Raw genomic sequence first — 14,532 nt, 5'->3', positions numbered from 1 at the left:
TGGCCACTTAAGACCAACGTTGGACAGTAGTTTGACCACCTTATCTTATTATTATTAGAATTACCATTCTACCCTGGCCCACATTTTTCCATCATTAATTAATAATTATAATTCCCTCGGATGGGACCCATTAACAGCCTTTGCCCACTAATCACGTTTTAACGTTTTTTTACATTGGTCGATATATATATATATTATTAGTGTGACAACTTTTTTGTCATTTTTCAACTTTATTTTTCTTATAAAAATTTAAAAGCGTAGTACACAAATAACCCCTAAACTTGTTCAAATGTTGTAACTGTTCCCAAACTTTCAATTGTAACACCTTATTCTTCAAATTTATTCAATTGTAAAACATAACCTCTCAAACTTGTTCAATTATAAAATATAACCCCAAATTGCTGACATAGACTGCAATTGAAGAAACACGTGAAATACAAAAGCTGCAACGGTCGTGGAGTGTGATAATCAGATCTTTGGCGTGATACAAATCCGGAGAAATGTTTTTACGGTTGCTTTAAGTACGGGGTAAAAAAATTCTCAATTTGGATTTATATTTTACAATTGGATAAGTTTAAGGGTAAGTTGTTACAATTGAAAGTTGGAGGGGACAATTACAATATTTGGACAAGTTTCAGGTGTTATTTGTGTATTAGGTCAAATTGAAATTAATTTAGTTATTTGTTTATTGGAACATTGTTGGGATTACAGGCTTTTCTTTTATTACACATCACACGTGCATTTTCAATAATTTAATTCAGCTTATTTTTTTTTTTTTAAATGGAATGGGAAAAGGAGAAACTAAATTTTGAATCTAAAACTCCAATTTTTCATTTGAAACTTCCTTATAATTCATTTTGGATGTGATACAATTTGAGACGGGTTTGATGAGATTCTTTAATCATTTGAAATAAGATAGAAAAAAAAAATTTGAGGAGGGTTGGAGATCGATGATTCCGTTTTGATGTCTAAATCAGTAAAATAAAATAATGAAAAATATGAAATTTAGGTAAGCATAGTGGATGAATTTAGCACCTTTCAATTATACCGTGTCTCGTACTTATAAGAAAATCAAGTTGTTTGTCTTAAATGAAATGTGGTTCACATGGTAGCCAGTCAATTATGAGAGCCTGCTATGAATCAGGAACGGTTGTAACAGCTGTCATGGGCGGAGACAGCCCGGAGCTCGGGGGAGCTGGAGTCCCTCGGTCTCCGGCACCACCCATGAGGAATAGTGCTTCAGTCCTGAGTAGCCCACCAAGAAAATTAAATTAGTACTTATAATATATGACGTGAATATTTAACACAAAATTTAAGATGACATAGTTGGTCTAAATAGTAGTTAAGGCTCTTCCACTTTTAAGGGGGTTTTAGGTTCGAACTTGCCAATCCTCATTTTATTTTAGCATTTTGATTTTTTTCTCTTAAATCCCCAAAAATGTATGTCAATTCTCTTTTTTTTTATTGTAATTTTTTCCCTTAAATCAAAATTTGTTTTTATCCCATTATAATTTTTTCCGTTAAATCCCCTTTAAATCAAAATGTGAATATTAAATTTTATTTTTTTCCATCATTTTTTTTCTAATTATTTTTTAAAAAATTAAAATGTCAATGTTATTACCTAATTTATTTATCTTTTTTCATCATTATTATTGATTAATTTTTTATTTTTTCCAAAGATCAAAATGTCAATGTAAATATTCAATTATAAAGAATAATATATTTGTTTAGGGGTTGTAATTTAGAAAACTAGCGTTAAACTTATATAAAATTTTGCCCAGCTCAGGGCTGGACTCTGCAAAATTAACCCGACCCGTAAGGGCTAAAATTAGCCCCCCTGGATATGAAATCCTGGCTCCGCCACTGACAATTGCACATGTGATTCCAATCATGACGTTAGACTGAGAATGTATGTGACCATGCAATCTATTTTAACTAGTCCACGTTGCTTCATCGGTTATCGTTGAGGAAAATGTGTTGGGGCCAAACAAACAAACAAACACACACCCACACAAAGAAATAATAGAGAAAAGCAATAAAGACACACAATAATTTTAACGTGGAAACCTCTTCAATAAGAGATAAAAACCACAGGACCCATATGCCTCTTAAATCTCCACTATCAAAAGATTATAATTTTTGGACGGACAAAACTGTAACAAAAACTCTCGCTCTCACACACAAACTCAAAGCCTAAGTTACATCTCCTAGTTAACCAGCATTGAGAATGTGGAATACATCAACTAAAGGCCTAAAACATATTTATAAGGGAACTCTCCCTTGACTTCCTTATTTCTAAGCAATGTGGGATTCACACATCCCTTTACAACACTTTTAACCAATGTGAGATTTGGGGAGATATCCCAACAAATCCTCCCTCGACCCAAATCCCCACATATCTCAACATCTTCAGAAAACTAAATCCTCTTTGCAGTCTTCTTTTTCTTCATTCTGCTATGGGAACATCCATCCAGATAATAAATCTATTTCCCTCTTTTCATTCCTTGCAATATCAAGCTTTCACCTTTGAACACTTTGCAAAACTTGTCGACTCCAACATATTTATACCCACGTGAAGCCAACTCTTCTAACGAAATTATATTGGCTCTAGCACTAGGCACAAACTTCACATCAGTAAGTGTTTTGACAACACCGTTGTGGAGCTTCGGGCGGACTCTTCCGACACCTTCAATCTTCATCTTCGAATTGCTCCCACTCCAAATGTAGCCAAAATCTCCATCAACCTGTAAAGTGTCAAAATAAGCTCGATCTCTACAGATATGAATATCAGCAGCAGAATCTAACACCCAATCAGAATGATCTTCAACAAGATCATCCGCATCAGTCAATAAGAAATCACGATCTTCAACCACATTAGTAGAGGATTCACCATATGGTAAAGACATAATAAAAATGAATATTAAATATGTTTACTTTTTTAATGGTAAAGACATAATAAAAATGAATATTAAATATGTTTACTTTTTTTAATGGTAAAGATATATTAAAAATGAATTCAAAAGTGTTATCAAAATAAAAATAAAGAGTTCATTTAAATTAATAAATAATAGTAATATGTTTTTATAATTATTGAAAAATAAAATTAAAATAAATAAAAACTTTTTAAAAGAAAATGAGGTTGGAGGGAGTTGAACATAGACCTCTCAAATAAATATAAGCATCCTTAACTATCTTATCTACCTTTAACCATTGAAATAATACTACATAGAATCAATATAATTCTATTTAAAATATTATCAGACACCATTACTAAATTATTTTTTCTCAATTCTCCGGCGGCCAGTCGGGGCTCGAGCCCACCCCAACCCCCCTAGTTCCGCCCCTGTCCGTCTCCCTACATAGGTGTTATCATGTATTCTTCATGGAAAAATATAAGAGTTTTGTCTAATATCACATAGATCTGGATTTTTGAAAGATCATGAAGTTGTTCTTAAAGAAAAAGACCACGAAGTCGATTCTGGGGGAAGTATGTTTCAAACACTGTCTATTATTGCTCTATCACAATCTATGATATTGAAGATGCACATTCAAGTTTCTCTCATGTACTTATGTCGAGATGTAGTGTCACGTCTGTGTCCTTAATTATTAATCGTTATACCTTAATATTAAATTTATCATAGCTTTTATATAATTAATGAATTAATTGGGTGTGTTTGGTATAGTTTATAAGCCAATTTCATGATTTTAGAAAAAATTAAAAGTTTAGGGTAAGTTTTAAAAGAAGTTAAAAAAATATAGGGACTTTAATGGATCTTATCCATCTTTGGGACTCTAAATAACAATGTCCAAGAACTGATTTTCGGACATAATTTGTTGCTACTTGGCTGCATACTCCACAAAGCTCTCCATCTTTCTCCCTTAAGCTCTCAAAAATACACAGCTTCAATGATCGTTTGATATCTGGAGATTGCACCGTCCGATTGAGCCGAAATTTTTACAGCATATTATAGACATCCTAATACACATTGTGGCGGTGTGATTTTGATTAGGAGCTCTCTAGATTAGATTCGAGCTAGGCAGATTGCAAGCTAGAAAATGAGTTCTTAGTGTGTTCTTCTTTTCTTTGCAAAAGTAAGTAACTATCAACTACCCTTTTAAGTTTTTATGTATATATATATGTATAAATCACCCTATATTTTTCAGAAATTAATTTTTGTGGTGATTTTTACCATGCATTTGATTAAATGTAGTTTTTATGATTTGTTTTAATATGAGTTTAAACTATGTTTAAGAAAATGTAAATATCTATCTTTGCATGTACAATTTCAGCCTATATATATGCATATGTATACATATTTTGGGTTTTTGTTTTGATGAACTTAGTATATTTGATTAATAGTTTTTACAAGATTTGATATTTTGAAGAATATAGTTAAAGAAAGGTATATTAAGCCTTATTGAAGTTAATTTATGCACAAATGTATATATATATATATATATATATACATTATTTTGGTTTTTGGATTTGAATATACTTGATATTTTGATGAATTTGAATATATTTGGTTAATATTTGTATAAAAATTGGTATTTTGAAGGATTGATTTGAGGAAAAGTGCTTGAAAAACTATATGATGTTGATTTATGAGTTATATATATATATATATATATATATATATATATATATATATATTTCTAATTTTAGTTATATTAAAGGAGTATTGGATTTTAAATGATTTTATATTTTGAGCAATTTTTAGAGAATATTTGAATAGTTGTGGTTCTTTTGTAGATGCCAAATGGTTTATGGTTTATGGTTATGAAATAATTATGAAATTTTATTGTGAAAAGAGATTTGAGCAATGTTATAATTTCATGATATAATATTTTTAGTATCCATCAAGAGTAATCCGGATAGGTGGTTTTTATTAAAGTCCGTATTTAGTGAGAAATACGGTCTGTGTACACAGTTGAAAGACCTATCGGGTATGGCAAAGAAGTGTTGAGTAAGACCATGCGGGTTAGGCAAATTATGAGATATCTCGATTCTATTATATTGTGGGGATTGATACATATGGGGATTATCTCTCGGATGGATACGGTTTGTGAAATATTTATTGAGATACGATTTATGAAGTATTTATTGAATTACGGTTGATTTGATTAAATGATTAATTACCAATTTATTCGTTTTATATAATTGAGATTTTAAGCATATATATATATATATATATATATATATATATATATATATTTATAGCTATTTTGAGTATATTTTTTTGTAGTTGATAATTACTTATTGAGATTTTTGTCTCACCTTTTCAAATGTTTTAACGTTTTTAGGCGAAGAAGTGCAAGGCACCGAGGGAGGTGCTCAACGTTAGGTCGAGGATCGGATACGGCCACAAGTTTTCAAGTTGTCTCTAGGGTATTGCATTTCATGTTATGCATATTCATAGAGTGAATAAATAGGAAACTTTATTAGAAGTGTGTTTTGGCTAGTATGTGACCATATAAATCACATATAAACTAGTGTGTGTTTGTGTTGTTGTGGACAAGTGCACTTTTAAGTGCTTTTGAGTTTAACTTGATGTTAGTGTGACCTTGTAAGATCATTTGTGTATTCCTAAGATGAAATGTTGAATTATGGCTTTATGATATGAATTAAAGCAATTACAAGCTTGATATTTTGGAGTTGGATGATTTTTCTTATAGCTAAATTCGTTTTTGTACAAAAACAGATTCGTACCTGACACTTCTAAGTCATTTTTTGACCTGTTAGGGTCAAAATTAGCTCCTGATATGAAAAGAAAAGTTGCATATCTGTCTTAGGTTTCCAGTGGTTTTTGAATCACCTCATTTGGACTTCGGATGTGAGAGTTATGATATAAACAATATGTAAAGGTCGTTTTTCAGATTATTCGGGTTTAAACCGATTTTCGACCCTTTTTCCTTTAGGTTTCTGTTCCGGGACTGTTGATTTAAGATTTCCCCTATGTGTTAAGTTTCAAAAGAAATTGGAATTAATTAATTCGGACTTATATGTTTTGAGATATGAATTAAGGAAGCTCGGGTGGTCAAACTGAAATTTAAAAGAAATGTTGGTTTTGATTAATTAACCATCCTAATATATTTATAAGCATTGTTTTCTATTGTGAGACGTTCCCTCCGACAAGTAAACATCAGTGGTGATGTCTCACCGTCATATCCGATTCTGTATTGGGTCGGGTGTGACATGTAGTATTTTTTCTCTGAAAGAAACCATATTTCTTTTTAAAAAAACAATAATAGTTCAACATTTGTTAATCAAAGACAATAAATATGTATAAATTTTGCAATTGGTGTTGTAATTATATTTATGAAGTATAAAAAGTTAATAATATTATTTAAAACATATATTCATAATTTTATTAATAATTTTGGAATCCTGAAAAAGTTAGGGATTGGATACCTGTTAACAACCACAATTGCGATTACCATATTTATAGGGGTGGTAATGGGGTGGAGAAAAACCGAAAACCGTGGGGATTCGAACCGACGGGGCCGGAGAAAAACCAAAATTTTTGGGTGTGGGACTGGGGACGGGGGAAATTTTAGCCCCGAATATAAAAATTGGGTGGGGTGGGTGTTACTATCTCCGAACCGCGGGGATCCGCAAACTGTCCCCGAAAAACCGCCTTTAAAATCCACAAAAAATAACCGAAAAATACCCGAAAAATAATATGATATATTATATGTATATCTAAAATAATATATGTACCTTAATTAGAATTTTTTTAATTAAAAGTAAAATATGAATTTTAATAAAATTTCTTAAAAAGAAAAATTTAATTAACATTAAAATACATTGCACATTAACATTATAAAATACTATATTTTCCTATTGAAAAACGTAATACTATATTTATTAGTTACAACAACTTAATATCTTAAAATTAAAACACCTAATAAGTTAATAACACGGTATAGCATATACAATTTACAAAACACCTCATTATTAACACCTAGTAAGTACTGGTTTTATACCAATTTATATTAATATTAAGTCGTAATTTTTTGGGGATTGGGGATTCCCCGTTACCCGTGGACAACCGTGCGGGCGGGTGCGGGTGTTAAAAAATCCCCGAACATTTTTTTTGGGATTCCTCGAAACCGGTCCCGAAAATATTGGGGACGGAATGAGGAATGCAAAACCGTCCCCGTCCCGCCCCGTTGCCACCCCTACATATTTAGTTAGAAAATATAAAAATTAATAAATGTTATTGCATTAATTAAGCTAAATATAATCATAAAATTTTATTTATAGAGTTATTTTAAATTAATAATTATGTTTATAATTTCAATTATTTATATTTTATATATTTTTCCAGAAAAAATATTATATTTTTATAGCTTTTATATTCTGATTTTTTAATAAAATAATAAACTAAAAAATGAAATAACTTCGGCAAACATACATGCTATAAAACCTAAAATAAAAACTAAAATAAAAAAAGTAAAAAACGAGGAAAAGTAGAAAATATAGAGAAAACAGGTAAAACAAAAAGTCTCAAAAGAATTGGGCATCTTTGTGCATATGTATGGGCCTAGAGGTTAATGGGCTCATGTGATATGGACTGCCTCATGCACTAATAGTAATCATATAAATCTTTGGAAATTTACATAAAATTTTAATTTTAAAAATTTATCTACAATTATATCAAATAATAATTTGAATTAGTTTTATTTGAATAAATAAATTATTATTTTAATATATTACAAGATTAGGGTTTATAAATTAGGGTTCATAATATATATTTTAAGGTTTAGGATTTATGAATTAAGATCTAGAATACTTAAATTAGGATATAGAAATATACTTTTTTTTTTAATATATAGAACATGGTGATATATTGAGATTTAATTTGATAGTATGATTTAATTGTAATTTTATAATTAATTATGATTTTCAAGTAAAAAGTACAATAAAATTTACCCATTTTCCGTATAATTTTTTTTTTTTTCAAATTCTAGTTCATCAGAACATTTCCAACAACCTGTTAGTTTGTCTTTTAAGTTAAAATTTCAGGAAAATCATCTCCAACAGTCTCTTAGTGGCTCCTTAAACTACTCTTAAATCACGAGTTAATTATTTATAGGGATAATGTATTAAAATAGGCCTATGATTTTTGAGAAAGTATCAATTTAGGCTCCACATACAAAATAGTACCAATATAGACTTAACGTTTAAAAAATGGTACAGATTTAGGCATCGATAACAGAATGAGACACATCATTGATATTACTCTATTAAGTTCTGTCAATTGTACGTGGAGGGAAAAATTAGAACTTAACAGAGTAATAGGAATGACGTGTCCAATCCTTTCTTGAAGACTAATTTGATACCATTTTTTTAAACATTAAACATATATTGGTGTTATTTTGTACGTGGAGTCTAAATTGATACTTTTTTAAAAACCATAGACTTATTTTGATACCTTATCCCTTATTTATATTATTTTTAGAGAGTGGACGAAGAGTCTCTTCGAGATACTCTTAGACAATATTTTCTCCCTAATGAAGGCTCAAGGAGTTAGACACTATTTTCTTTCTACATTGTAAATTAATTATGGAATATAGACACTCCGTTAATTATTTTAATACACGAGTTCGTGATTATTTACACTCTTGGGCCATTCCCTGGATTAATCGTCGTTATTGGCCGAAATCAAATAATGCGTCAATGAATAAAAAATATCACTAACTCGAAAACCCTAACTATTCAAATTGCATGTGGATAAATATCGCATTCAAGTATATTTCATATGCTTCAATAAATAGATTGAAAACCAATTAAAGTTGGCTTAAATATATTAAAAAAGCAATTAAAGTTGGCTTTAGTGGTTAAAGGTTTCAAGTCGCTTAATCTAGATCTCGAGTTCGAGTCCTGGTGTACGCAGAAAGCTTTAATTGGGAGAGAATATACCTAAAAAGTACTCGACAATCGTCGAACTGAAAAATTGGATAAACTATAAAATATATATTGAAAAATTGGAATTGTGAGCTTTTCCCTCCCTCTTTCCATACATTTTTTTTTTTAATTTTAAGAACGAGGAGTGGGTTTTTGTCCTTCCCCAATCGTTTTTTAGGTTTCGAGTCGCCACCAATCAACATTTGGAAATACAGATATGCGAGCGTGATTGGACGCCCTATCTGTTTGGATTGACGATTTATGTTTTAGATAAGGATGGTCTTCGAAGAGATCAAAAGTTCATTTTTCTGGTTACGTGTAGGGAAGAGATGTGATCTCATCCTATCATGCTCGACGTATCGGTACTATTGATATTATGCTTCGCTATTTGGTTTGCTTTGAATTCTCGACACAAACCATGTATTCACATGTCTTAGAGTTATTGAGTTTAGGTGTGTTTTAATTTGTAACGACGTATATAACATGCACATAATTGTACTTTATCGAATTAAAATCATATTTTATTTGACGTATATCACATATACGATAAATAGAATATGAATTTTAACAAGCGATAATGTATTATTAAATTCAAAATGACATTTTCATATTGATTTGAATTAATTTTATTGGTTCGAAATAACATCCCGAATTAATTTATATGTTTTTTTGGAAATATATGTATAATATGCACGTAATTACAATTTTATCGAATTAAGATCCATCTTCATCTTTCACATATCACATGTACGGTAAAATAGAAATTGAATTTTAATGAAGAACGTCTAATGAGTCATTAAATTAAGCAATGGTTTGAATTAATTGACGAACTTTGTTGGCCCGAAATAACATATTGAATTGCTTTATTTCTGATATTTTTGTACCTTACATATAACCCATAACTCAGTCGCAGTTGTCAATTTGATATTTATTTTATAGGTTAGGCTATGCTTACTTTATTTTTATACATATATATAATAATATTGTGCATGTGTTCTTAAATTTAAGGGACGATCTTTGCATTAATTCGAATTAAATCAGTTAACTGACATGAGATATCGTCTCTAAACCTTAATTTTAATTTATTAATTTTAATATAAATATATTATTTGAACAAACTAGGCTCGAATAAATTAGTTTCCTTAGCCTAGTCGAAGCAGCGCAGAATGAGCCGATCAGATAAAGTAATTAAAGGTCAAATCCAATTGGATCCAGCCCATGCCCGACCGGGTCCAGCCCAAACAGGTAAAACACTAAAGTTGATTTCACAAGCAAATTGAAGCACAATAACAGAATTAGATAACACTGTATATAATAACAAGAGCCAAATATTTAACTAACATCAGGTAATAACATATTGAGTTGGCTCATAATGTCATCTGGTAATTATTTATGCAACAACCATACAATTCATTCATTTTATGAGTTGTTTTCAGAGTCAATTTGTGATAACCATACCAAACTCATTTTTGAACTCCGCCTTACCCTCCAAGTAGTCCTCGCGTGCATTGTTAGCTAACATAAGCGCGATTAGCCAGAAGAGTGCTGAATCAAGCGAAAGGAAAGCTCCGCCTCCTAGGACACCAGTCTTAGCAGTGGGGCATTCTGTCTGGAGATTGTGATGGACATTCTTCGTCAAGTGAAAGTGTTCCGTGATTGTTGGCCAGAGCACCAATGTCAGTGCTAGTCCTGTAGTGAAACTGCGATAATACACAAAAACAAGTATCAGAAAGGGAATAGAGTGATGCAGATGACGGAAAATCATCCGAAACAATCACATTTCATGAGCCTATTCGAGTCTCTAAGGCATTCATTCAGCACAATTTGACCTGTTTTGCTAGTTTTATATCAGCATTGCTACCAAGAATCAGTACATTAGACTGAAAAATCACTGGAATTCAAATCAACCTCTTTTTGTGCACACTTTATCTATCTCATAACTCGAGTACTAGGTAGTGTCCGTACTAGCCCTTAGTGGGAGGGGGCGAGAGTGCATTCTTGGGTGTTACTTTGATGGGAACCTGAAACTGCACAAAGGTGGATAGATTAAGAGAAAAGTATGCTTACATGGCGACGTTGAAGAATACAACGAAGGTGGTACTTTGCCATAAGGCAGACTGAGGAACAGATTTGCCTTTGTAGGGATAAAAGAGAGCCAGAAAGCCAGCAACTGCAGATGCAACAAGAAATCCGAAAGATAGATAACCCAAGGCAATCATAGGATCAGATGGATACTTGCAGATAACAACACCTTTTCCGGTTATCGGAGTTCCAGCTGCAGGCTAGATATACACAAAAAGTAATTAAAAACACCAAGCAAAAGACAAATTAAATCAAACTAATAAGAGTTACAGCACCAAAGTAGAGATAAAAAAGAAATATGCATATGGCTATGGCTATGAACAACACTAGTCTGTCAATTTACAACACTATTATCATACTTGTTGCATTTACATCATGTGGAATACATAACACGATTATAACATGACAACACGTTTTGACACTCTCAGGCACATGATTATAACATGACAACCCGTTTTGACACCCTATCATAACACATGATTACAAGCAAAGAACTCTGAAACCCTTTGATTCAATCAGTTATTTTTCACACAATTGATGTTACAAATTTGATATTAAGCCCCAAAAGAGCGACTTCAACAGTGAAATTGGCATGCAATCTTCTACCTTACAACTCCAATAGATAACCGGGAATCAAATTAGATACATTAAAATCGAAATTCAAACGTTTAGGAACTTAAAATGAGTAAAAACTAAAAAGGGCAAAACTGTTTGATGACAAAGAAATCAAATCAAATACCTTCTTATTTTCGCCAACAACGCCAAAGATGAACGACAGTATCCCTAGAGTTGCAATAAGAATAGACATTCGTCGAATGGTAACAGCTGCCATTGCTTGATGCCTTTAGGATAGAAAAGAGAAAAGACACAGAAATTGAATCAATTTTCCGAAAGATAACAGATCCCAAACTCCGATTTCGCGGAAATTGAATCAAATTCAAATCCAAAATCACTAAAAGTAACTATACAAATTGAAATTCATAGAGTGCGGACGATTTAAAACAGGGGAAATTAAATTGAAACGGAATCAAGACCAAAAGCGAGTGATGAGGGTGGAAAAGAACGAGAATCTTACCTGTAGTCGAGGAGATTCCAATGGAAGATTTGATTATGTCCAGTATACCAAACTGTTGAAATTTCTTTTGTGTGGATAGCCAAATCCAATAATCCAAAGTCCTTATACAAGACAAAGAAGAGATTCCAAATCCGGGAATATCGGCTTGCCCGTCGGGGAAATCCGATTGTTTGCTTTACTTTTGTTTTTCACAGCTAGTGATGGGTTGGAATTTCCTTCAATTGTTACCCATTACTACTACCAAATACAATGTAACTAAATTATATTTAATTATTATCATTAATTTTATTTTTCTAAATCGGTTATAACTTTTAATTAATTTTTTTTTAACAAACATTTAATTAATTTTATTAGTTTTCCCTCAAAAAAAATTAATTTTATTAATAAATTTTAGGTCAAGGGATAATTCATAACAAGATAAGGTCAAAATTTCCCGTTAATATTTCACTTTTTTAGGAAAGTGTGAATATATATCCATAACATAACAATAATAATAAAATTTTATTCTCTATATTAATAATTTGGAGTAATTTTGAGTCCAAATAACTTATTCGTTTATGAGTTCGTTTATAAGTTCGGCTAGCTTAGACTAACATTACTCCTAGTTCGGAATGTTAAATACAAAATTTTACTTTCATGTATGATATGATTTATGTATGATATGAGAGAAAATATGAGGTAGTACTTTGTTGCGGGAGAAGATCTTTCTGGTGCCTTAAATTACACAAAAAGATGATATGCGAGAGACCGTTGATAGACGACCTCACTCCAATGCCAAAGTTAAACAGAGTTTAAGATAAAGTATTAACCAATTGAGAGTAATTGCAGTAGATATGCATATATACTTTGATTATAATGTTTTAGGCCGTATTTATAGGATGTCTAAGAGTAGATCCATCAGAGAATGTTCTCCTTAGATTCCTTAGAGACAACTAGACGTAGTTTAGGCAGTTTGTGTTACACCTGATTTGGGTTTCTTTGATCCTAGGTGAGATTGGCGGGTTCTAATCCGAGCCGGATTCAGATGTCTCCCAATTGGTCCACGTGTTTGTGGAAGTGCGATATACCTGTTCAGTTCAATCTGATGGCTCTCATTGATCTGGACATCTTTGTTAGTTTAAGATGAGGACAAATGTATACTGATACTATTTTTCATGATGTCAGATATCCCATGTTTGGCTTCCGAAACTCTTTAAAACTTCGTTTACTTGAGGCCTCATAGGGCCCTTCCATTTGAGGAATGGTTCAACACATGATCTACTACCTTTTGCAGTAGGTGGATCGTTATGCCAGGTGATGTCATTGCCTTAAGCACGCATGTCGTCTCCTTTTAATAGTCATCATTATGACTGTTGTTTGATTCCACTAGACGCTCGACATGTGATTTTGAGCGTTTTAACCTAGAAAGGCTCGCAACTCCAAAGGAGCGCCGAAATAATAGCCTTCTCATTTATGTAGAATGCTCACTTTCTTCAAAAGATACATATAAAGGAAGTATCTTGGTGATGAGTTTCACTTTCCAGATTTTATGTTCTCTCCTTGCACTCACAGCTTCTATTTTATTTTCAAATAAGCTTAAGTGTTCTTTTCTCTCCCATTTTTCATTTTATTATTTAGAAGTGATGAAGTGAACAAATTCTCGCAAGCCCATGACCTCAGAAGAAATTACTCGGTCCTCCTGTAGTGATACTAAGAACATGCCTCAGTGAAAACAGAGTAGAGGAGGAATGAGTAAGGGAAAGAAGGTGGTGGTTGAGAAGAAATAGAATCATCAGGCACGAGATCAAGGCTTAAGTTTGATGGCTTCTTAATTAATAGATATGTATGTTGAATTTTACTTCCATCATGATCTAGAGATGCTTGTGCTCGACCTCAACCAAAATGTTAATGATGGCCTCCGGAAAGAGGATGAAGATTTTATGAGAGTTTATTGCCGCTACCTACGCATGGTATGACACTACCTCTACCAGATCCCATTGTGAACGTGTTGGAAGAGTTCCACTTGTGCTCGTGCCAACTATCACTAAACGTCTGGTTGGAGTTATTAGTACTTCATAAGTTTTGTTTTGATCGAAAATTTATCTTAAATGGCGCTATTATTCACAAATTTTAGAGACATATAAGGAGGAAGGAGGAAGATTTATGCTACTTGAGTGTACAAAGTTAATTTTTGGGGCTTCGATGCTCTCCTATCCTAACAAAAAAACTAGACAACATAAAGGCATTCAAAGACAAATGGTTTTGGCTTGGTCCAATGAAATCCCTACCCCCAAGGATTTAATTCTAAGACGAATTAATAGAACTCGTCCCTAGGGAACAAAGAGACTTTGGTGGCATCGCGAAATTTAACCGTAAAGGAGGAGAGGTCGCGTAGGGCGATCATAACATTTTCCAATTTCTAGATCTATACAAATATGTTGGAGATGATTTGTACTTGTGCATTGTTCTGGATGAGGATGGAGAC

The 14,532-nt window shown here is 32.1% G+C and overlaps 1 protein-coding gene across 1 annotated transcript; it reads right to left on the bottom strand.

The window, feature by feature from the left end:
* Positions 1-10,155: 10,155 nt before the first annotated feature.
* On the bottom strand, positions 10,156-12,299 carry LOC136228012 (uncharacterized). The gene is made up of 4 exons (XM_066016840.1): positions 12,069-12,299; positions 11,733-11,835; positions 10,979-11,193; positions 10,156-10,611 (listed from the first exon to the last, which is right to left on the bottom strand). Exons 2-4 carry the CDS (start codon positions 11,823-11,825, stop codon positions 10,350-10,352), a joined length of 570 nt encoding a protein of 189 aa, XP_065872912.1. The 5' UTR covers positions 11,826-11,835; positions 12,069-12,299; the 3' UTR covers positions 10,156-10,349.
* Between the last annotated feature and the right edge of the window lie 2,233 nt (positions 12,300-14,532).

This window comes from Euphorbia lathyris, chromosome 4 (assembly GCF_963576675.1).
Source record: "Euphorbia lathyris chromosome 4, ddEupLath1.1, whole genome shotgun sequence".
In the NCBI taxonomy this organism is placed as follows: Eukaryota; Viridiplantae; Streptophyta; class Magnoliopsida; order Malpighiales; family Euphorbiaceae; genus Euphorbia; species Euphorbia lathyris.
Note: the sequence above shows the minus strand (reverse complement) of the source record. Positions and strands in the feature narration are given on the sequence as shown.